We start from the raw sequence: 25,239 nt of genomic DNA, 5'->3' as shown, positions 1-25,239 counted from the left end.
ACTCCTTAGCGAGTCTCTGTGGGTCCCTGGTGGCCCAGCCCATGCAGGGTGGAGTGCTCCACGGCTGCTTCTCTTCCTCAAGCCTCTGCTCTCCTGCAGCTTCTGGGAAGGGCCTGTGCTCCCCACTGGTTCCCACATCTGAAGCATTCGGGGCTCTTGCTTTTGTAAGAGCTCAGCGCGGTGTCCTTGGCGCTTGCGATCATTCCAAAAAAACTGCTTGCCCTAAAAATTGCCCTGGAAGCCTCTCCCCACAGCTGGCTGACCCCACATCAGAGATCTAGGTTGCTTGGTTACCAGTTTTCAGACCCAATTCAGGGAAGTCCCGAGGCCGCAGAAAACTGAGTTTGGCTGCATGTGACCTGCAGCCAATGTCTAAAGACTGCCTAACCTTAAAGCTATCTGTGTGAACGGTGAGAAAAGAAGCAGTGAGCCTGGCCTCCGAGAGGCACTCCCTAGCTCACTTAACCCTTAAACCCACGGCACGTCATAGGATTCCCATGTTACAGACGAGGACACTTGAGATCAGAAAGGTGAAGGAACATGCTCGAGGTCGCCTGCTACTTTCTGGTGGGTCCAAGTCCAGCCCCCTGACTCTGCTCTTTATTTATTTATTTTTCTCTATCTCACATCTGCTTATGGAACATTTTTAAGAGATTATTACAAAGCAATTCTTCCCACTTCCTGAAACACAAGTCCTACCGCCTCTCACCCTTGTTAAGACCCCTCTCTGCTCCCTCCTCCCGCCTCCCCTGCAGGAACAGCCTGGGTGCTCACGCCCTGCGTCCTCTGCCCAAACTCTACCCTTGGTATTTATCCTCACCTTCCCTGGGCTGTGCTGCCCCTGGATCCTCCCATGGCACTTACATCAGTTACTACTTAACGCCACTCCTGACTGTAGATACACAGAAGGTGCTTGATATACAGCATTCAAGAAAGCAAAAAACATTCAGTTCAACCCACTTTTTAAAATTCTATTTTTAGCTTTTCTCCACGTTCTTCTAGAAGATTGAGATGTTCACAGTGGTGTGACAGGAGGTTTCTGAGCCAGCCATGTAAAATGTAGGGTCACCCTGCACCTGCTGGCCTTCTGCTCCAAGCAGTACCATCCTGCTCTGCTTTCTTCCCCAAACTCCATATCCTGCCTCCTCCTATGATACTCTCTGGCTAAATAGATTTTCCTGATAGACCTCAACAAGCTGGTGATGAATTCTGGTAGCAGAAACATTTTTCACTTCAACTCCAATTGCAGCTTACACTCCCATCTGGGGACCACGAATCTGGGGTAGTGGTTCTCAGTTCAGGCTGAGAATCTGGGTGCAGAACCATTAACATAATCAGGGGAGCTTCTAAAAATACAGTATGTGGCACCCGAGTCCTGCCCCAGACCAGTTATATCAGAAACTGGGGTAAAGGATCTGGGCAGCAACCTATCTCTAAAAACTCCCCACGTGAGTTGACTGGGCAGCTGGGGTTCCAGCTCATCAGTCTAGAACCTTACTTCTGAAAATGGAGTCTTGGGACCAGCAGCCTCGGCATCACCTGAAAGCTTGTTAGAATGCAGAATCTCAGGCCCCACCCCAGACCCACCAAATCAGAATCTGCATTTTACCATGACCCTCAGGTGATTTGTAAGCATGTTACAGTTTAAGAAGCACTGCTTTGGGGAAAGAACAGTTTCAAAATAACTGTGTAACAAGTTGCAAGCAGTTTCTGCTGATTCTCATTATCATTTGGACAGTCCTTCCTTCTTCCGTTTAACAAACGTTAAGTGCCTCCGAGTGCTCTATACCAGGATGGTTTGGGTTTGGGGAAACACACCGGCATGCTTATTCATCTTGGCTTGCAAATTCCTGCCCATACCCCATTTCCTCTAGGCTCTGGCCATTAATAATAACTGTCTATTGCCTACTAGGGAGAAGGCAATGGCAACCCACTCCAGTACTCTTGCCTGGAAAATCCCATGGATGGAGGAGCCTGGTAGGCTGCAGTCCATGGGGTTGATAGGAGTTGGACATGACTGAGCAGCTTCACTTTCACTTTTCAGTTTCATGTGTTGGAGAAGGCAATGGCAACCCACTCCAGTGTTCTTGCCTGGAGAATCCCAGGGACGGGGGGAGCCTGGTGGGCTGCTGTCTATGGGGCTGTACAGAGTCAGACATGACTGAAGCGACTTAGCAGCAGCAGCAGCAGCATTGCCTACTAGACCTGATGACATCCCCTGCCCCTGCCACCACTCCAGTTCCAACCTTTTCCTTCTTCTCAATTCTTTATCAAAATTAAAGTCAGAATCTCTGTCACTCACTATCAATTGTGGTAATTTGACTTTGAGCTGAAGACACCTAGTACTTCGAGTATCTAATGATCAATGAGCTTGCAGCCCTAGGATTGGTTTCAGAGTCTTAGATCTAGAAGCAGAGAAGTTTCTTAAACTAATCACTATAGTATATATGTATGGCTTATGGACCATAAATGTGTAGTTTATGGACCAGGACCATTAGAATCACGTGGGAGCTTATTCAAAATATAGATTCTTGGGCCCTCCTGCAGATTAATTGAATCAGAAGCTGCATTTCAGCAAGACTCGCAGGTGATTCATATAGTACATATTAAAGTTTGAGACCTCTTTCAAAAGGACTTGTGCCCACTGTATACTGTTGTATTCAGTGCCCCTGACGCCGCAGCAGGCCACTGCTGACCCACGCCTCCACCATAGACTCCTGGACACAGACAGGCACGTCTGGCTCAGCCTCTTGTGGGGACACTGCTCCTTTCTCCTGGGTCCTGGTGCACACAGGGTTTTGTTTGTGCCCTCCAAGAGTCTGTTTCCCTAATCCTGTGGAAGTCCTATAATCAATACCTCTGGCCTCCAGAGTCAAAGCTGGGGGTTCTCAGTCCCTTTGCCAGATCCCCAGGTTGGGAAATCTGTTGTGGGTCCTAGAACTTTCTTAACAGTGTGAGAATTTCTTTGGTATAATTGTTCTGCGGTTTGTGGGTCGTCTGCTCGGCAGGTCTATGGTGGGGCTAATGGTGACCTCCTCCAAGAGCTTCCTAAGTGATCAATGCAAAGAAATAGAGGAAAACAATAGAATGGGAAAGACTGGAGATCTCTTCAAGAAAATTAGAGATACCAAGGGAATATTTCATGCAAAGATGGGCACAATAAAGGACAGAAACTGTACAGACCTAACAGAAGCAGAAGATATTAAGAAGAAGTGGCAAGAATAAACAGAACTACAGAAAAAAAGATCTTAATAACCCAGATAACCATGATGGTGTGATCACTCACCTAGAACCAGACATCCTGGAGTGTGAAGAAAAGTGGACCTTGGAAAGCATCACTACAAACAAAGCTTGTGGAGGTGGTGGAATTCCAGTTGAGCTATTTCAAATCCTAAAAGATGATGCTGTGAAAGTGCTGCACTCAATATGCCAGCAAATTTGGAAAACTCAGCAGTGGCCACAGGACTGGAAAAGTCAGTTTTCTTCCAATCCCAAAGAAAGGCAATGCCAAAAAATGTTCAAACTGCCTCACAGTTGCACTCATCTCACACGCTGGCAAAGTAATGCTCAAAATTCTCCAAACCAGGCTTCAATAGTTCATGAACTGAGAACTCCCAGATGTTCAAGCTGTATTTAGAAAAGGCAGAGGAACCAGAGATCAAATTGCCGACATCTGTTGGATCATCAAAAAAGCAAGAGAGTTCCAGAAAAACATCTACTCCTGCTTTATTGACTACACCAAAGCCTTTGACTGTGTGGATCACAACAATATGGAAAATTCTTAAAGAGATGGGAATACCAGACCACCTTACCTGCCTCCTAAGAAATCTGTATGCAGGTCAAGAAGCAACAGTTAGAACTGGACATGGAACAACAGACTGGTTCCAAATTGGGAAAGGAGTACATCAAGGCTGTATATTGTCACCCTGCTTATTTAACTTATATCTGGAGTACATGATGCAAAATGCCAGGCTGGATGAAGCACAAGCTGGAATCAAGATTGCTGGGAGAAATATCAATAACCTCAAATATGCAGATGACACCACCCGTATGGCAGAAAGCAAAGAGGAACTAAAGAGCCTCTTGAGGAAGGTGAAAGAGGAGAGTAAAAAGGCTGGCTTAAAACTCAACATTCAGAAAACTAAGATCATGGCATCTGGTCCCATCATTTCATGGCAAAGATATGGGGAAACAATGGAAATAGTGAGAGACTTTATTTTCTGGGGCTCCAAAATTACTGCAGATGGTGACTGCAGCCATGAAATTAAAAGGCACTTGTTCCTTGGAAGAAAAGCTATGACCAACCTAGACAGCATATTAAAAAGCAGAGACATTACTTTGCCGACAAAGGTCCGTCTAGTCAAAGCTATGGTTTTTCCAGTAGTCATGTATGTATGTGGGAGTTGGAGCATAAAGAAAGCTGAGTGCCAAAGAATAGATGCATTTTTGAACTGCAGTGTTGGAAAAGACTTGTGAGTCCCTTGGACTGCAAGGAGATCAAACCAGTCAATCCTAAAGGAAGTCAGTCCTGAATATTTTGGCCACGTGATGCAAAGAACTGACTCCTTAGAAAAGACCCCAAGGCTGGGAAAGATTGAAGGAAGGAGGAGAAGAGAACCAGATGGGTGGATATCATCACTGACTCGATGGACATGAGTTTGAGCAAGCTCTGGGAGTTGGTGAAGGACAAGGAAGCCTGGCATGCTGCAGTCCATGGGGTTGCAAAGAGTCAGACACAACTGAGCAACTGAACTGAAAGTTTGAGAAGCACTAAAGCCCTGGTATAGAACTGTGTTTCTCAAATTTTGCAAATTAGAACCATATAGGGAGCTTCTAAAGTTCTGATGCCCCCACTGCATCTTATGCCAAGTAAGTGAGAATACCTTGGGCTGAAGCCCAGGCATAAGTATTTTTTTATTATGGCAAAATATACATAACATAAAATTTACTGTTTTGGCCATTTGTAAGTATTTGATTCAGCAATATTAAATACACTCTTGTTGTCATGCAAACATCACTCCCATCCATCTCCAGAACTTTTCATCTTCCCAAACTGAAACTCCATAACCATTAAACACTAACTTCCCATTCCCCTCTCCTCCCAGCCCCTGATAACCACCATCTACTTTCTGCCTCAATGAATTTGAGTATTCCATGTACTTCATATAAGTGGAATCATACGGTATTTGTCTTTTGTGACTGGCTTCTTTCACTCAGCATGATGTCTTCTAGGTTCATTCATGTTGTAGCATGTGTCAGAATTTCCTTCCTTGTTAAGGCATGTCATATTCCATTGTAGGTATTTGCCACACTTTGGACATGTAGATTGATGGACACTTGGGCTCCTGTAACTTGCTTGTGGCTATGGTGAATAATACAGTTACAAACTGGGGTATACAATTATCTGTTCAAGTCCCTTCTTTCGATTCTTTTGGGTATATACCCAGAAATGGAATTGCTAGATCACTTGGTAATTGTTTTTTGGACTTTTTTGAAGAACTGCTGCTGCACAGCAGTTTTCCACAGCAGCTGCACCATTTTACAGTCCCATCAGCAATGCATATGGGTCCCAATTTCTCCACATCCTCACCAACAATTGTTATTTTCTGGTTTTTTTGATTATAGCCATTCTAATGGATGCAATGCTATGCTAAGTCACTTCAGTTGTGTCCGACTCTGTGCGACCCCATAGACAGCAGCCCACCAGGCTCCCCCGTGCCTGGGATTCTCCAGGCAAGAACACTGGAGTGGCTTGCCATTTGTGTTATCTTATTGTGGGTTTGAGTTGCATTTCCCTAATGATTAGTGACATTGAGCATCTTCTTTTATACTTATTGACCAGTTGTGTGTTTTCCTTGAAGAAATCTTTATTCAGGTCTTTTGAATTGGGATCTTTTGTTGTTGTTGAGTTACAGGAGTTCTTTATATATTCTGGATATTAATCCTTTATCAGATATATGATTTGCAAGTATTTTCTCCCATTCCATGGGTTGCCTTTTCACTCTATTGATAGCATCCTGTGATGCACAAAAGTTTTAAATTTGATGTAGTCCATTTAATCTGTTTTCTTCTGTTGCCTGTGCTTTCGGTGTCATGGCCAAGAAATTATTTTCAGACATGGGTATTTTTTAAAGCTCCTCAAGTGATTTCATTATACAGCTAAGGTTGAGCAGTGTGTCTCAAACTTTAATATGCATTTAGACCACCTGAAATCTTGTTAAAATGCACATTTTGATTTATTAAGTCTAGGGTAGGGCCCATGACTCTGCATATCTAAGAAACTCCTAGCTGATGCTTATGCTACTGGTCTGGGGACCACTGAGCAGCCAGGGTATAGAGGAGCATTTCAGTGATTTCCTTCATCTGAGGCCTGAGATAGAGGGGGAATATTTGCCAGGCCTTTTCCTAAGTTTCCCACTATACCTCTTCCCCAACAGGCCCTCAGCTGACCCTCTAACTTTCAACTGGTGCTGAGCAGCCCTGGTGGGTACACTAAGCGCCTTTGGCATAGCAGAAAAATTAAAAATAAAGGACCTGTTCCCCCCACTCCACTCTCAGCCCACCCCCTAGGGAGACCATCCACTGGTCTGCCTCTGCTCAATGCATTCACTTCCACGCTAATGATGGCCAGTTCCTGTCTGGCCTTGGCCCCTGTAAGGAAACCGCTATAGAGCTCTGCTGAAAAGCTGTTTGGCTCAAAATATATTTATTAATAATATGCTCAGAAAGGAAAACCACACAGGTTGGTCTGAAGTTTATGGAAAAAGCTGGGGAGAAAAACTGCCAAAGGCCTGCTTCTAAAAAAAATTAATTAATCCATCATAGAATTTTAGAGCCAGAAAGGACCTTTAGAGATCTACTCCCAAACCCTCATTCTGGAGAAGGAAGCTGGCACCCAGTGAGGCTATGACTTGCTCAAGGCCATCAAGCAAAATAGAGGTCAGCCCATAGGTGTGTTATTTCTTTTCAATCTAGCTTTAGGTTGCGTGTGTGCTAAGGCACTTCAGTTGTGTCCAGCTCTTTGCAATCTCATGGCCTGTAGCCCGCCAGGCTCCTCTGTCCATGAGGATTCTCCGGGCAAGAATACTGGAGTGGGTTGCCATTCCCTTCTACAGGGGATCTTCCTGACCCAGGGATCGAACCTGGTTCTCTTATGTCTCCTGCATTGGCAGTTGAATTCTTTACCCACTGAACCACCTGGAAAGCCCAGGTTTAGGTTATTTATATGGAAACGGATAACACAGAGTAGCTACTTCTTTCAGATGGCTCCTTTAATTAAAGCTTTTACTTTTCAAAAAAAGATAAATCAAGAGGCTGGATTTTTGCCCTTCATGGCCTTCATTAGAAAATCTCTACCTGATGTTTATATGACCCTAATAGGACCCTTATACGACCTACCACTCCCTGGTGGCAGTGACCCAAATTTCAGGCACAGTGCTAGGAGGAACTTAAGATCTTCTAGAAGACATGCTCAGTACCGCTTTTCCTTCCATGTCCATTGCAAATGTTGTAAGCTGTTCACAGTACTCTTTCAAGCCACTGCCAATCAGTTTGGCTGTCAAGCTGAAATTCATTTGCCACCCCTACACTAGAGTTCATACCTTGAAAAGCCCTGTGACCTTCAGATCCACCCTACATTTCAACATGTTTATACTGGTTATTAAATACTCTTTAGCTTCTCATTACCCCACCCCACCCCAGCTGCTCATTAATCCAATTATGAGTTCCCTTTATCCAACCAAACTTCTTGCCAAGATGGGGTCTCTCGGAGTGATGTGTTTGTCTTTGGTGATTAGACAGCGCAGTAGATGATGCTGTCATGTTCAGAAATCTCTGTAATTGGGACTGACCTCACTCTGATAGTGCAACACCCAGCATGTGCCCTCTGAACACGGTTCAAGAACTTCCTTCCCAGGAAGGCTCACCGAGGTTAGTTTCTACGCTGCAGTTGGAGCCCTGCCCCTGTGTCTCTCTTCAGCCTCTCCAGTGAGGCATTAGAGGGGCTTCTGAATCACGTTTAGCTCTGAAGACAGTGCCTGGGCCTTTCATTTTGATCTCTTGGTTCCGAACTGGAGAAAGCTCCTATGCTGGCAGGAGTGTCTGTCTCCATCTGGGGAGTCAGTCTTCAGATCCTCTCTTCATTAAGACATCAGCCTCACTCAGCCTTGCTCTTGGCTGCCAGACACTCTGACAAGCCAGCAGGAAAAGCTCCATCAGGAAGAGGTGTGCCGCCCTCTGAAGGCTTTGCCTGTGGGATTGGACCTGTGCAGACTTCGTAGGACTTGTCCCAGGGGAGCCTTTGGAACACTCGGTGAGCTCTGATTCTAAGCCTGCAGGCAGCATCTCAGGGTGGTGCCGTCTCTAGTGTTCTAAGTGTCTTCATGGCTCACGCAAGGAGAGGGTGGAGTCCTTCCACTTCCTTGGCCATTCTCATTTGTCTCCTGGGTGGCTGCCGCCAGCTCCCATAGCCCCAGGCTGTTTGGCAACACCCTGAGTTATGTTAGAAATATAATAATGAATTATACAATGGATTATACATAATTAATTTATAATAAAACACACACAATGGTTTAATTTCTCCGAGTGAATGATGTGCTGCCCGCCAGTTCCTGCTGGGATGCATTCCATAACTGACTGCTTCCTGGTCTGGAGGCGACGGCCAGTGGCCCTAGGGAGGGACCTTGGCAGGGGAACCTTCCAAGTCACAGATTCTGTCTGGGCTACCTCTGGGTCAGTCCCACACAAGGATAATCCTTTACTTTCTCTGCTGTTGTGGATGTGGACCCTCACGGGGGTCTTACCTGTCCCTGGATCATCTGAGATCTGTTATTTTCTTCTTTCTCCCAGAGCATGAAAGGTGCATGTGTATTTCTCCTTCCCTTCCTTCCTTCCCTCCCGAATATGTGTCGAGTGTCTCTTATGTGCCAGACACTGTGCTTGGCTTGATGTGCATCCATGAACAGAACAGACAACGAACCTTGCCCTGGTGGAGCTTATGTTCTAGCTGAGGGAGACAGACACTAAATACTAAAACATGATGAATGAGGAACTCATCTGGCATGTTATACAGTGATAGATGCTGTAGAAAACGAAAAGGCAGAGGAGCATACGGGTGACCTCAGTGATGGGGGCAGCTCACAGTTTGAAAGAGCATGCCAGGATGGGTCTTGTGGAGAAGTGGTAGCCTAGGGTTTGCCAAGCCCTCCAGGAAGCGGGAAGAAAGGCACTTCCATGCCAACCTGGGATTCGATTTTCCTGGGCCGCTTTCCGTCAGTAACATTTGTAACTTCTGGTTTCAGATGTTCCAGGTGTTTCTATTCCTGCTGCTGCTGTGGTTTCTGCCCCTGACTGAGGGGTCCCAGGGGGCTGAACCCATGTTCACGGCAGTCACCAACTCAGTCCTGCCTCCTGACTATGACAGCAACCCCACCCAGCTCAACTACGGAGTGGCAGTGACTGATGTGGATCGTGATGGGGACTTTGAGATCGTTGTGGCTGGGTAAGTGCCTCTTACCTTGAGTTTGACAGATATATCAGTCAGCTTTTGCTACAATAGGGCCGGATAACAAATAACGCCAAGAACCCAATGGCTGGCAAGAACACACATTCTCACTCACATCGGTCTTGGCTGGGCTCAGCTGGGGTCTGGTAGGCTGCATCCTTGCCCTTTTGCTGTAGCAGTGAATTGGGATGGAGGGTAGACTGGAAGAAAGCGATTTGATCCACAGGCTTTCCAGAGAGAAGATTTGAATGCTGTGCTTCAAGGCATTCTGTTCATATTTCAACTGCCTTAATTATACCAGTGTTACTTCTTTACCAATGAGACTGTAGAATCTCTATATGGGAGGGGCTTGAGGGTAGCAGTTATGATAGAGGGGGATGCTCAAAGCTGCCTTTGCATGGCATTTTACACAAGATTAAGAAATCATTAATTGCCTGTTTCAGAGAAGGGAGAAATATGGGGGTGAAGAGGGATGGCTAAAATCCCTCTAAACCATGCCTTGGTACCTCTGCTCCCTTCTCTCCTGAGAAGCAACATTGTGTAGCAAGAAAAGATTTGTGTTCATGCCCTAGATCTACAGCTTTCTAGTTGCAGGACCTTGAGTGAGTCCCTTGTGCCCTGAGATTCAGATGTATCATCTGCAAAAATGGGGATAGCAATGCGCTTCCTTGTCCTGTTAAAAGCTTTAACAGGCTATTGCACCTGACAGTTCATTGTAAGTTCTGCCAGTTGCCATTAATAATCATTATTTATGGAGCACAGATATGTGCCAGACACTGTGCTAAGCCTTTCACATACACTGTCTTATCCTCCTGACAACACTATGAAGTGAATAGACAAGAAGAGGAAATTACGGTTCAGAGACAGTGAGTGACTTGCCCTCCATCAGGTAAATAGTAAGAGGATGAGTCAGGATTTGAACCCCAAGGCTCCGTAACTATAGAGCTGCTTAAGTACATTGTACAAAGTTTAGTTATCACTGCAAAAATCAGCCAATCAATAAAAACACAACAGGGGCCTGTCAACCTCATTCTGGAAGGCCCGAGTTTTTATGGCCGCACTGAACAAAGTAAATGGCAAGTAACATTATTTGTAGCCGTTGCATGTAACAGTAGAAAGTGTTGACTTTGGAACCAGAAAACCTGGTTTTAATCCTGTCCCATCCAATAATTGTGTTCCATGTGCAAATTACTTAAAGTGGGGAAAGCTCCACCTTCCTCATCTGTAAAATGGGTATGTTGAAATCTACCCCCGCCTACCACACATGGTGAGGATCAGTGGTAATGACGTATAGACAAGATACTTTGTAAGTGCATTTCTTCCTTTTTTTATTCTACCCCCAAAAGAGTAGAAATTCCTAGATTCTAGGTTCTCCTGGAAGTCTAGATTAGTGGCTGACAAACAGAACTTTCTATGATGATGTAGAAGTTCTATGTTGGTTCTGTCCAATATAGTGTCCACGGGCATGAGACTGTTGAGCACTTGAAATGTGGCTGCTGTGACCAAGGAACTGGACTTTATTTCATTGTAACAGCACAGCTCTGGGACATCAGAAGGAAAAACTAGAGAGCAGAATGTGATAGAAAAAACGGAAACGGTTGTAATGATCCCCTTATTACCTGTGCAGGGTTGGGGCCAGGCAGCTTGTCTGTGTTCAGGTCTGTGGCTGTCCAGTGACTGTCTAAATCCAAAAAAAGTCTTCTTGGCCAAATCCCGCCAACTGCAGCCTGTGCCCACTGCACCAGGGTCTCTGGGTGAGGGGCTGTGAGGCACTCCTGAGATGTTCTGGTTGGTCCTGCCTCCTGCCAGGTGACACCAGCCTCCCTCTGTAGGCACTGGGAGCCAACAGAGGACAAAGAACAGTGAGGCAACTTCCCTGCTTCCCATCCTTCCCTCCTCTGGGGCCCCTACAAGTTACTGTGATGAGCAGGCTCTCCTTTCATCTTGGACGGTGGGCCACCACCTCAGATTTCCATCCCATCCAACCCTTTGAGGTGCAGGGGATGGTTACTGCATCTCCTGAGCATCCTGCTTTTTGCTTTCCCAGTGCTGGGCATTCGCTTCATCTTCTCTTTCTTTTATTTTTTTAAAATAATTTTTAAAATTTATTTATGTGTTTGTTTTTTATTTTGCTGGGACTTCACTGCTGTGAGGGCTTCTCCGTAGATGTAATAAGTAGGGCCTACTCTAGTTGCAGGGCATGGACTCCTCATTGCTGTGGCTTCTCTTGTTGCAGACCATGGACTTCAGGGTGTGCAAGCTTCAGTGGCTGCAGCATGTGAGCTCAGTGGTTGCAGCTCCCAGACCCTAGAACAGGGGCTCAATAGTTGTGGTACACAGGCTTAGCTGCTTCTCAGTATGTGGTATCTTCCTGGACTAGGGATTGAACCCTTCGTGTCTCCTGCACTGGCAGGCAGATTCTTTACCACTGAGCCACCAGGGAAGCCCTCCCCGCTCCTTTATACTTATTTGTCTGGTCTTAGTTGTGGCATGCGGACCTTAAGTGCGGCACTTGGGCTTCTCTCCAAGTGTGACACGCGGGCTTTGTTGCCCTGCAGAATGTGGGATCTTAGTTCCCTGACCAGGGATCAAACCCACATCCCCTGCACTGGACGAAGGATTCTTAACCACTGGACCACCAGGGAAGTCCCTCATCCTCCTTTCCAATGAAGCTTTTTTCACTTTCTGTTCCAAGGAACTCAATAAATTTACTTTTGTGTCTTCTCCGGTAGAGAAGCTAGATCATCTTTCATAGGCAGTTTAGAGTAGATGTCCAAACATCTACACAGGAAGCTTGCTGCTTCCTGTGGGGCCTGCAGCACTTTGGAGTCAAACTCCAGAAAAGCAACCCAGACCATCCTGAATCAACCATAATTCAGGGAAAGATTGAGCCAGGTGGCTCCTAACTGAGAAAGTTTGGATTGCTGGGTGTTCTAAAAGATGATATTGGCTCACCCCTAGCAAAGGGCTTCCCAGGTGGCATTAGTGGTAAAGAACCCGCCTGCCAATGAGAATCCACATAAGAAATGCAGATTCAATCCCTAGGTCGGGAAGATCCCTTAGAGTAGGGCCTGGCAACCCACTCCAGTATTCTTGCCTGGAGAATCCCATGGACAGAGGTGGCTGAAGGGCTATAATCCATAGGGTTGCAAAGAGTCAGACAAGACTGAAGCAACTTAGCACGCATGCATGCACCCCCAGCAAAAAAGAAGAGTTGCACAGAGGGCAGGATGGCGAAATTGGGCAGCCTCCCAGCTCTAGGTCAGGCCTTCTTTGTGGCTGTTATGAAGCACTGTGAATTCTCAGAGCGTCAGAAAGACACGTTCTAATTTAAGTACCAAAATACATTCCAAAGGCAAATTATAACTTTTTATTATCTTCAGCTCAGGATGATTTGTCACTGTCTTTCTTCTTTGGGCTGGATAACCAGGAGTTGACTATACAGACATATTTAAATCAGAACCTTGGGAGGTCATTCGGTCCACCCCTTGCCTTCCAGTAAGGTCACACCTATGGGTTTTGGAGGCTCCATTTATTTAAAGCCTTTCAAGGGAATGTGTGCAAACTTTTCATAATCCAGCTGAATAACTTATGTTAAAAAATCTTTCTGATTAATCTCAACCCGTCATATTTGAGCTTAGTAAGCCATTTCTTTTAACTTTTGCCTTGCTATTATTACCTTTGAAGATATAAACCAAGTAAGTGGTCACTACCCTTTCAGATAATGACAGCTAGGATCATTGCTCGGCCTTTCATGCCCTGTGGACTCCTTGGCAGTATTTCTGATTTTGACTTTTATTCAGTTCCATCCACCCTACACCCATATTTGGAGTTTCCCTGGTGACTCAGGCAGTAAAGAATCTGCCTGTAATGTGGGAGACCTGGGTTCATCCCTGGGTCATTTGGGAAGATACCCTGGGTCGTTTGGGAAGATACCCTGGGGAAGGGAATGGCTACCAACTCCAGTATTCTTGCCTGGAGAATTCCATGGACAGAGAAGCCTGGTGTGCTACAGTCCACAGGGTCAGAAAGAGTCAGACACGACTGAGCGACTAACACATACCAGTATTTAACTCTGTTTCCTTCTCTGTTTGATGGTAGAGGCTGTTTAGGAATCACATAGAGGGAATTGAAACTTTAAAAAATGGAATGTGAATGCCTTTACGTGGGCACCTGGGGTCCAGCTCCTGAGAGGCCCACTCTCTATTATCGTATAGACCTTTCCATTAGCCGGCCCCTGAAGGCATCTGCGTTTCAACCCCTGGGATAATGGCCAGCTCTTCAGTTTATAAGACGCGCTGTACTTGAACTTGTCTTGGATTTGTTGACCTTGTAGCGTGTCTGATTCCAGCCCTGTTGCTTTGAGTATTTACTCTTTGAATAGGTTTGTTTTGTTTTGCTTTCTTGGTATCCTCATTCTGAGTATTGATGGCATTGATTTTGAACATGTTGCGGGTGAGTTTGTGTTGTGTTTCAGAGTCCTACGTTAATTGTGATGGAAGGCGTGTGCTTTCATCCGACCCTGGGAGGAGCAGACAGTGACCGCCCTTTGATCTGCGGGGATGGGGGAGGGAGAGGGACGGCTCTGCTCCTCCGCCACAGCTGGGCGAGTGCCTCCGCATGTGGAGGGCTTATCTGTTAACCGGCAGGTGCGTGATTGCGGATCTGCCTACAGTCTCTTCCCTGCGGGGTGAGGGGAGAATTTGATCACCCCCGGAGACGTTGGTGCACGAACAGACCATTGAAGATCTTCGAGATGAGTTCCCTGGGTAAATAAAAAACCCGGTGGCTCCTCCTTTTCTCAGTGGAACTAAACACCCAATCTACAGTCTCATGCAGTCTGGAACAGAATCCCTGTTGGTGTCAATCTTGCACAATTCCTTCAGAGGAGCTTTTGCTTCCTGGGATATCCCCAGAGGTCTGAGATAAACCCTCTACACTGTCAGTTTCCAAGAAGTTTTCCCCAAATGGAAAGATTGCAGTGGTTGTAAAATTTAAATTACGATTTAGATCAGTTTTTATACACAAAGAGCATCCACTTGATAAAACCTTAGTGCATTCCTCACACTCGGAAGGGTTTCATTTAAAGGGATGCTACATGTTGTAAACCAGCGTTTCATTTTTTCTTAATTTTTTAACTATGTCAGAAGACTTTTAAAATTTACTAAAATTAATTGAATTACTTAAAAGGCAAACTGATTCAATTACCAAATTAGTCATAATAATACGAGAGATATTTTTGCCATTATAAGTAATAAGAACAATGATAAAGAATGATATATTTATCTATGATTTAACCAAAGCAGCATTTATGGATTTTATTACAAGCATCTATAGATATATGTGGTATCTATAGGTGGCGTCATCGACTCAATGGACATGCTACTGCTGCTACTGCTAAGTCACTTCAGTCATGTCCGACTCTGTGCGACCCCATAGATGGCAGCCCAACAGGCTCCCCCGTCCCTGGGATTCTCCAGGCAAGAACACTGGAGTGGGTTGCCATTGCCTTCTCCAATGCATGAAAGTGAAAAGTGAAAGTGAAGTCGCTCAGTCGAGTCCGACTCTTAGCGACCCCATGGACTGCAGCTTACCAGGCTCCTCCGTCCATGGGATTTTCCAGGCAAGAGTACTGGAGTGGGGTGCCGTTTCCTTCTCCACAATGGACATGAGTTTGGGCAAATTTGAGAAGTGACAGACAGGGAAGCCTGCTGTTCTGCAGTCCATGGGGTCACAAAGAGTTGGATACAACTTAGTGACTGAACAACAACAGCAACAACAGATGTATATAGTATGTGCAGATAGATATAATAGATAGATGTCGTATTCATATACGTATATTAGATGTATGTAATAAGTATAAATATATATTGTACATATACATATATATACACACATACTTTTAACAAAATAGGAAAAATACTTTTGAAATTTTAACCTTAACTTTTATGAAATATAATGTAATAGATTTGATCATCAGTTTTGACAACCTGAAGTGTTAGATTATTTCAGTTTCTTTTTAAGTTTAAGATACATTTTACATTTTGATAGCATGAATATGTTTTCTTGCAAAAGAATCCATGCAATATAGATAAAGAAAAATTCCATCTTTATCAGCCTCCCATCCCTATTCCAAGCTCATCCCAGTTCTCTTCCAGAATAGCAATTGTTTCCAGGTTGATGCTTATACTTATGGAAATTTCTGTTACATACATATATTTTTTAAAAATATATAATTTTGAAGGGTATCAAACTTGTTTCAAAACTTGCTTTTCTTCAGTGTGTAAATATTCTTTGTTCTAATATGTGGATCTAACTTAATTTTTTTAACTTACTTTGTGGGGATGTACCACATTTGTTTTGCCACTCCTGAAGTGATATTTAAGCTGTCTGTAATCTGTGACCATTGCAGACAATGCTGTACTGCACATCCTTGCACACATATGCAGATATTTCTCTGGGATAGATAGCAAGAAGTGGAAATGCTGGGAGTAATATGTACATTTTAAATCTTAATGAATATTGTTTCCAATCTCAATCTTTTCCTGTGTATTCATAGCCTAGAAATAAAAGGTGATTTGGGGGATTGTGATTTCAATAGCTGTTCAAACACCTACTATGTGGACTGCCACATAGGTTCCAGGGTCTGAACTTTATCAATTTAGATGTAATAAACAAGGGGGGGAAGTCCTATTCTACATCTTTAAAAGAAGCTGCTGCTGTTAAAAATTGGATTGAGGAACTTCAATACTCTGATTCAAACTGCTAAAAAGACTCCTCTAAAACTTTCTCTGCAAAAATATATTTCTTAAACGGGTCACCCTTAACCCTAAGATTTCATTGTCATCAGTATCATGGAAGAATGATTGCAGGGTGCCAGCTCTTCTGCTATGGTTAAGCATGGACTGCCCTTGATTTTGAATACTAACAAGGCATAAGCTGGAGCAGGAGCCAGGACTTTAAAACCCACTCTTAAAACTTCTATGAAAAGGTTACTCAGCAGTGCATGGCAGGTTTTCCAGAGATGTCTCAGTGCTATAAATGAACTTCCTTCTCCTCAGCCCTGGGTGGCCAGAAGCAATGGGCAAAAATTCCACTCTCTACTCCAAGCACAGACTCTCCTGACAGCTTAGAGGACTGAGGCCCTTACTGTGTTACAGTGGCCACACACACACACAGAGTAAGGTGTCAGAAGGTGTGGTAGACAGAATAATGACCTTCCAAAGATACCCACGGCTTAAACCCCAGAACCAATGAACATGCACAGCAAAAGGGACTCTGCAGAGGTGATCAAGTTAAGGACCTTGAGATAGGGACATTATTCTGGATTATCTGAGTGGGCCCAATGTAACCACAGTCCTTAACATGAAAAAAGGAAGGCAGAAGAGGAGGTCCTAGTAATCCGATGTGAGAGAGACTCAACCCACCATTTCTGGCTTTGAGAGAGGGGCCTGGAGTCAAGGAATGTGAGTGGCCTCTGGAAGCTGGGAAAAGTAAGGAAAGAGATTTACCCCTACAGCTTCTTGAAGGGAATGCAGTTCTGCCAACACTCTCATTGCAGCACAGACCAGTGTTGGAACATAGGCAAGTGTCAGATAATCAGTTTGTATTGTTTTATGCCACTACGTTTGTGGAGGGTTGTTACAGCAACAAAGGGAAACTAACATTAGTACATTAGGTAAAGGTCAGGTGCGTGTGTGCTCAGTCGTGTCTGCCTCTTTGCAACCCCATGGACTGTAGCCTGCCAGGCTCCTCTGTCCATAGGATTCTCCAGGCAAGAATACTGGAGTGGATTGCAATTTCCGGCTCTGGGGGATCTTCCCAACTCAGGGATTGAACTCGAATCTCTTGTGTGTCCTGCATTGGAAAGTGGATTCTTTACCACTGCTGCACCTGCGAAGTCAAAGGTCAGGGGCTTGGTGATATTTCTCAGAGAGGTAATGGCCATCACCTATGAACATTTTAATAGTATTGTTTTACTAATTTCACAGCAATAAGAGAAGTATACCACCCACAAACATATTATTTAGAAGAATAAGAGAACATACTTAAAGAGCTATATCACCAACAAAAGTATTATTTCTATTCAGTGACAGTTCCCTAAGAACAGGTCCCTAAAACCACACTTGGTTCCTGGGTGACCCTCCACCCACCACATTAACTCAACCTGCACCTCACCATTTGACTCCCAGTCGCATGAGTGGTTGGAAGTTGAGAGAGGGATTCAGAGCTTTTAAAGATCTCACTGTCCTTGGAGACAGACACACTCACTTCAGTGAGTCATAGGTGACTTGTATCCCCAGGGAAATGCAAACGTTCCAGGAGGTTGGAGCAGGTGGAGAGTCCTTCCCAATGAGAATCACAGAGGTGGCATTTGGATGGTGGCAAGAAGGATAGGTTAGGTCTGTCTAACAAGGGTGCAAAGGCCTCTCTAGGTCGAAGAGAACCTCAGGCTTATTTGGGTTTTGTTGTTTATTTGTTTTCAACTTTTTATTTTTTTGAAGCATTCTGACAAACTGATTTTCACAGAGTATTGAAGAGTATTTATAAAAAGCTGCTCCAAAATAGTAATATAATTAAGACACTAAAATTGCCTCTGCTGAAAATGGCAAAGCTACTTTTAGTCTGAATTTTTCATCCATTCAGAAAGTGGATATATGCCCTGTCTCCAGTCACTTTCCTTTAATTTCTCTTCTATTTTTTTTTTAAGTGGTGGGGTGGTTGGAAGGTCTTCCTTGCCCCCTGGGTCCCACACCAGACTCCCCAAAGTGCAGGCCCATAGCAGGCTAGAGCCCAGACCAACCCTCCTCCCCACCCTTTCAGCCCTTAGGCCTTTTCCCCCAGCTCCCTAGCCTCCCCCATCCCCCTCCTCCCCAAAACTCAACTCACACCTCTCTCTTGAACAAGTGCCCTTTGCACTCCCAGAATCACTTCCGCTCAGGGGGTCCGATCTGACCCCTGCCTCCCTCTCTTGTGTTTTTCCTCACGCACCCCTTCTCACTAGTCCTACTGACCTGATGAGTCATTTTCTTTCAAGAATGATGTGGTTATGACTTCATTTTCCTTGTGAGGAATCAGTTGCTTTTCAAAACATGCAAGGATGTGAAGAAGCTAAAAGCAGACATTCCCTGCTTCCGATTTTTACATGTGCTCCCCTTGTTTGCAGACTAAAGTTGTCAAGGGGCGGAGGGAGGAAGCAACTTATGTCTTGTATTTTACTTACATCATCTCGTTTTAAACCATCACAGCAGCCCCTATGATATGTAGCATTTAATTGAGTCTAACTCACATATTTTTTCACACTTTTTATTGAGGTATAGTTGATATACAATGTTATGTTAGTTTTGGGTCTACAACACAGTGATTCAAAATTTTTATAGATTATACTGTTGATAGTTATTATAAAGTACTGGCTGCATTCCCTGTGCTATACAACATATCCCTGTAGCTTATTTATTTTATATATAGTAGTCTTTGCCTCTTAATCCCCTACCCCTAGTGACTTTTACATCTCTAAAATTGGGATGCGACCTAAAATTGGCAGCTTGCATTTAATGGGCAGGGTTTTTTTTTTTTTCCTAGAGGTACATAAAAAAATAATGTCTTATCGTTGATGATATTTTGGATTTCATGAAAACACTGTAGACAGTGTCATCCCCACTTTGCAGATGAGGAAACTGAGACCCAGAGATTTGCTGAGAGTCACAGAGACAGTGAAAGGTGGGAATTGTTATTCTATTGGGTTGGCCAAAAATTTCATTCAGGTTTTTCCATACAAATGAACTTTTTGGCCAACCCAATATATGTGCCCGTTAAATTGTTTGTTAATTGTGTTATTCAGATCATAGTCGTAGTTTATTTCTTTCTGTAGTTCTTTGTTGGTATGTATATGTTGCGGCTACTTTAGTAGATGCAGTTTTTTATTTTTTTTAATTGAGATATAATTGACATATCTCACTATATTAGTTTCAGGTTTACAAATCAAATGTAATGATTTGATATTCATATATATTGCAACATCTTAAGAATTCTTATATTTTCCTGATGATAGAAGCCATTATCATTATGAAGACCTCACCCATCACTTCCCTGGTGGCTCAGTCGGTAAAGAATCTGCCTGCAATGTGAGAGACCTGGGTTTGATCCCTGGGTTGGGAAGATACCCTGGAGGAGGGCATGAAAACCTACTCCAGTATTCTTGCCTGGAGAATCCCCAAGGACAGAGGAGCTTGGCTGGCTGCAGTCCATGGGGTCGCAAAGAGTTGGCCACAACCAAGCGACTAAGCACAGCACACAGCAGCACCCATCACGAATTGTGCTTTTTGGCCTGATGTTATTGTAGCCTGATATTATATCTTTATTTTGCTAGTATTTGCCAGGGATATATTTTTTCATAGTTATACTTGGAACTGTCCAAAGTCCTTATGTTTTATATGTTTCTTATATGCAACATAAGTGTAAGTTATGTTTTTTCCAACCGTTGAACCATGTGTGACCTGTTGCCAATGAGATTAGTCCATTCCATTTAATGACAACATTAATGTGTTTAAACTTGTTTTTATTATTTTTTTAACTTTCAAGTTTTGAAGGCTTCTTTCTTTTCTTTTCCTTTGTTGCTTTTTAAAAATTGATTGATTTAGGAGTTTTTGGTTTTTTTTTTTATTGGTTGTGAGGTAGAGATTCTTGTTGAAATCTGATTTTCTGCCTCTACTGATTTGAGATTTATACCCTCTACTTCTGTCCTTCTAGTGGTTCCCTTTGAGATTTTATGGTACATTTTTTAACTTAATGAACTCTAAAATTATCAATGCTTTTCTATAACAATACATGGATTTTATTTTAGTACACTTTAACTCTGAACACCCTTTCCTGGTATACATATAGTACTTTAGTCTTGTCCTTTGCAAACCCTATAAGTTATAATTATTGTTATTTTTTATCTAAAGGCAATGTTTTTTTATTCTTATCCAATTTTACTACTTTGCTTGCTAATTTTTTTTCTTGTATCTCAGAAAGACCTTCCAATCATTTTTCTTTTTCCCAATATATCTCTTTTAGCTGTTCCTTACTGAATGCCAGTTGCTGGTAGAATCTCTCAGTTTTTGTTTAATCTAAAAATATGTTTTTTGTATCTCCATTCTTGAAAGATAATTTTTCTGCATTCAACAGTTTTAGGCTGACAGTTATTATTCCTCTGTCACTTGTTGCTGAGACCCCATTACTGATCTTTCCTTTGTAGGTGGTCTGTCTCTTGTTCCTCTTTTTTGTCTTTAAGATTTTGCGGTTTAACTATGTGTATTGATACGGGTTTTGTTTCATTTTGTTTTTAAATCCAGCATGTGCTTCCTGAATCTGAGAATTCATATCTCTCATCAGCTCTTAATGGTTCTCAGCCATCATCTTTTAAAAAGTCGATCCCTTCTCTCTACTCCCTCCTTCTAGGACTCCACTCAGACATGTCATGTTTTCTCATTTTAGCCTCTAAATATTTTAGCCTTATTTTTTATTATTCATCTCCTGTCTCTCTGTGATGCTGGTGGGTAACTTTTTGGATATAACGTCCCAGTTCACTAATTCTTCCTTCAGTTGCATCTAAATTGTTGCATTTTCATTTTTAAAACTGTTTTTCATATATAGGGGCTTCACATCCTTTTTAAAATCTCCCTAGCCATTTCTCATAGTGCCTTGTTGCTTACTCATTTATTTCATCGCTTGTCCCATTAAACATTTCTTACATAGATATATTCTTTTTTGACAATTTTGATATCTACAGTCCTTGGCAGTTTAATATGTTCTTATTTCGTTTTTTTCGTCTGATTATTTGGAGTGCCTTTCCTTCTTAGTATATTTACTTGATCTTAAAATGTGGGAGCTCTGTGGGCCTAAAGTGGAAATTTTTTTTTTTTTACCAGAGAGGGTTTATAGTTACCTCTGCTGGGGGCTTGAGAGTCCAGTTGACCTAGGAACACTCTGGGTCTCTGCAGCAGTTAATTCAGGATTCAGTGTAGGATTATAGGGCTCAGCATCTTCACCATGCTGTCAGCGCAAACCCATTTGTTTGCCACTCATTGCTGACAGACCTAGTTTGGCTCACTTTTCTGTGGGATGGGGTAATTTTTGGAGATTTCTCATTAGTTTGTGCCCAACAATACATTAAAAATAAGTTTTATCTAGAACCTACATGTTTTGTAGTGATAAGGTCCTTCAGCAATCTATCATATGGATGGAAACAGAAGTCTGGAGTTGTCGATAGGTTTAGAATCTCCAGAGCTTATTTTTCTATTACCAAGAAGTTTGGGGAGGGTTTGTACTGCTGAAAGAAGTACTATTTAAGAGATTCTCTTCCTTAGCTCTTCAGAGATGCTTTAATTTACTCCTTGCAAAGTAGAAACTTCTCTGTAACATGGGATACTTTCATGTGAAATGGAGAAGTATAGGGATGTGTGTTTGTGGGCAGAGAAGCAAGTACAATAAGCCACGTGCTCTCAAGTAGCCAGGCCAAACCCTTGGACTGTGCCTCAAAGGAGGAGCATGGGAGAGTTAAGACCAAAGTCCATTGCCAGTGTAAGGGATACCACGTAAGGTCACTGGTGCTTGGTTATGTCAACCAAGGAAATGTGTGACTATACACATCAAAAAGGACCCATTCTCCCTCAGCAGCCATCTTTCCATATTGTTTATAGAATTACAGCCATAAGAAGTCATGGGCAGGACATTCCTGGTGGTTCAGTGGTTAAGAATCTGCCTGCCAATGCAGGGGACACAGGTTCGATCCCTGGTCCGGGAAGATTCCACATGCCATAGGGCAATCAAGCCCGTGTACCACAACTACTGAAGCCTGTGTGCCTTTGAGCCTGTGCTCCACAGCAAGAGAAGCAGCCACAAGGATGAGCCCATACCCCACAACTGGAGACTAGCCCCAGCTCGCCACAGCTAGAGAAAGCCCACACGTAGCAATGAAGACCCAGCACAGCCAAAAATAAATTTTTTTTTTTAAAGGAAGTCATGGGCAACTACCCGGTGTCCTTTGACATGCCCTAGTGTTGTGGTCACTTTATATACTGGCCACGAGTGGGCAGTGGAAAGATGAGCAGGCTAATGAGGGGTCCACCTGGGGCTCTACCCTGAAGAGCAGCACTGGATGGGCAAGGTCATCAGAATAGAGTAGCGGCATCTTTTCTTTGAACCTCCACACTGTCTTTACTGTTTCTCTTGGGAAGAACATTCCTTCTCCTTTTGGAGAACTGTTCTAATCACAGGATCCTTTGGGGCTGCCAAGTACCTTTTCCATCACTAGGGATTATTAGTCTGGGGTTCTCTGTAACCTAAGATGGTCCAATCAGCTTCTTTTTTAAAATAATTTTATTTGTTTATGACTGTGCTGGGTTACTGTGCGGGCTTTTTTCAGGTTGCAGCACACAGGCTTCTCATTGTGGTGACTTCTCTTGTTTGGGGAGCATGGGTTTTAGCATACATGAGCTCGGTAGTTGCAGCTCCTGGCTCTAGAGCACTTGGGCTGAGTTGCGCCACAGCCTGTGGGGTCTTCCCAGACCAGGAATCTAACCTGTGTCTCCTACATTGGTAGGCAGATGCTTTACCACTGAGCCACCAGGGAAGCACCAATCAGCTTCTTGATCTGAGATTTTCCATCCAGAGTCTAAGAAGGAAAGCTCTACCTTTGCTCTTGGATCATGACTTGTGAGACTGTATCCCAGAATTACCATGGATATATCCCCATCCCCCATACCCATGGAAGAAACTAAGAAATAAAAGTTACACCAAGAAAGAAGAAGAGAGGATTCCAGGGACATCAAGGCCATGATCCTGTCCCTGAGGTCCCCTATGGACCTCTTGCACCTCTCCAGTTCTGGGAACACCTTGCATACCTTCAACAAAGACTCACTTTTCTCATCAAATACCAAAACAGTGATTTGTACATTTAGGCCAAGGCAGCCTCGTTGCCTGCTAGAGCAAGCACCCTCTCTGGTTCTGTGTTGCAGACCAGAGCATAACCATCCTAGCCCCAAAGGAGATCCTATGGTTGCCTAGACAGAGGGAAGAGTCTCAAGAATATATAAGAGCAGTTGATGATCTGTGATTAGTGTTAAGCTGTGTTTCTGAAGGATTTTTGCTAGCTCGATCATATTGAAGAGGAAACTCAAGCCAAAGAAATATCATAATGGTATTTAATTAAACAGTAGACATTTTATATATACACTTTGATCAAGAATTCTCTTTAGTATTTGCCCTCTCACATTAGATTGCAGACTCCTAAAGGCAAGAACTTTCTCTTTTTTATCTGTGCATCTATAGGACCTAAATCATACTCAGTGTTCAGTTAATGAATGAAGTGGAATAGGCAGGGGTCTCAGGGATGGATAGAGGGTCTTAGGTAAGAAGGTTCAGTTCAGTTCAGTTCATTTCAGTTGCTCAGTCATGTCCAATTCTTTGTGACCCCATGGACAGCAGCCCACCAGGCCTCCCTGTCCATCACCAACTCCCGGAGTTTACTCAAATGCATGTCCATTGAGTTGGTGATGCCATCCAACCATCTCATCCTCTGTTGTCCCCTTCTCCTCCTGCCTTTAATCTTTCCCAGCATTACCGTCTTTTCCAATGAGTCAGTTCTTTGCATCAGATGGCCAAAGTATTGGAGTTTCAGCTTCAGTATCAGTTCTTCTAATGAATATTCATGACTGATTTCCTTTAGGATGGATTGGTTGGATCTCCTTGAAGTCTAAGGGACTCTCAAGAGTTTTCTCCAACACCAGAGTTCAAAAGTGTCAATTCTTCGGTGCTCAGCTTTCTTTATAGTCCAACTCTCACATCCATACATGACCACTGGAAAAACCATAGCTTTGACTAAGCTTTGTCGGCAAAGTAATGTCTCTGCTTTTTAATATGCTGTCTAGGTTGGTCATAGCTTTTCTTCCAAGGAGCAAGCATCTTAATTTCATGGCTGCAGTCACCATCTGCAGTGGTTTTGGAGCCCCAGAAAATAAAGTCTCTCACTGTTTCCATTGTTTCTCCATCTATCTGCCATGAAGTGATGGGACTGGATGCCATGATCTTAGTTTCTGAATGCTGAGTTTTAAGCCAGCTTTTTCACTCTCCTCTTTCACTTTCATCAAGAGGCTCTTTAGTTCCTCTTTGCTTTCTGCCATAAGGGTGGTGTCATCTGCATATGATAGGTTATTGGTGTTTCTCCTGGCGATCTTGATTCCAGCTTGCACTTCATTTAGCCCCACATTTCACATGATGTACTCTGCATATAAGTTAAATAAGCAGGGTGGCAATATACAGCCTTGATGTACTCCTTTTTCAATTTGGAACCAGTCTGTTGTTCCATGTCCAGTTCTAACTGTTGCTTCTTGACCTGCATACAGATTTCTCAGGAGGCAGGTAAGTGGTCTGGTATTCCCAGCCCTTTCATTAAACCACAATAATTGTTTGTTGACCGAGAAGTCCCATGGAACTGACAAAATCGTTGAGCCTCCAGCCCTGGTTCTTCCCGGTTCCTATCTAACACCTCACAGAAATGCACCACTAACTACAAGTGCCAGCAGCCCTATTTTGCTTTTGTTTTTTTTTAACATACACTTTTCCATCAATAATCTGTTTCCCATATTCTTCCCTCCAAGCCAAAGCAAAGTATGGAAGGAGGCAGAAGGAAGCCAGCCATTTTCCCCAACTCCCTCCAAAAGAGATCTTAATTCTAATACTCCCAGTATCTTTTC

General features: G+C 43.5%; 1 protein-coding gene across 2 annotated transcripts in view; it reads left to right on the top strand.

The window, feature by feature from the left end:
- CRTAC1 (cartilage acidic protein 1) overlaps window positions 1–25,239 on the top strand; it is a 151,677-nt gene that overhangs the window by 12,024 nt on the left and 114,414 nt on the right. For both annotated transcript variants that reach the window (NM_001205325.1, NM_001191289.2), the window contains 1 exon segment: window positions 9,300–9,499. In NM_001205325.1, the coding sequence (NP_001192254.1) occupies window positions 9,300–9,499 (200 nt within the window).

Source organism: Bos taurus, chromosome 26, assembly GCF_002263795.3.
Source record: "Bos taurus isolate L1 Dominette 01449 registration number 42190680 breed Hereford chromosome 26, ARS-UCD2.0, whole genome shotgun sequence".
Taxonomy (NCBI): Eukaryota; Metazoa; Chordata; class Mammalia; order Artiodactyla; family Bovidae; genus Bos; species Bos taurus.
Note: the sequence above shows the minus strand (reverse complement) of the source record. Positions and strands in the feature narration are given on the sequence as shown.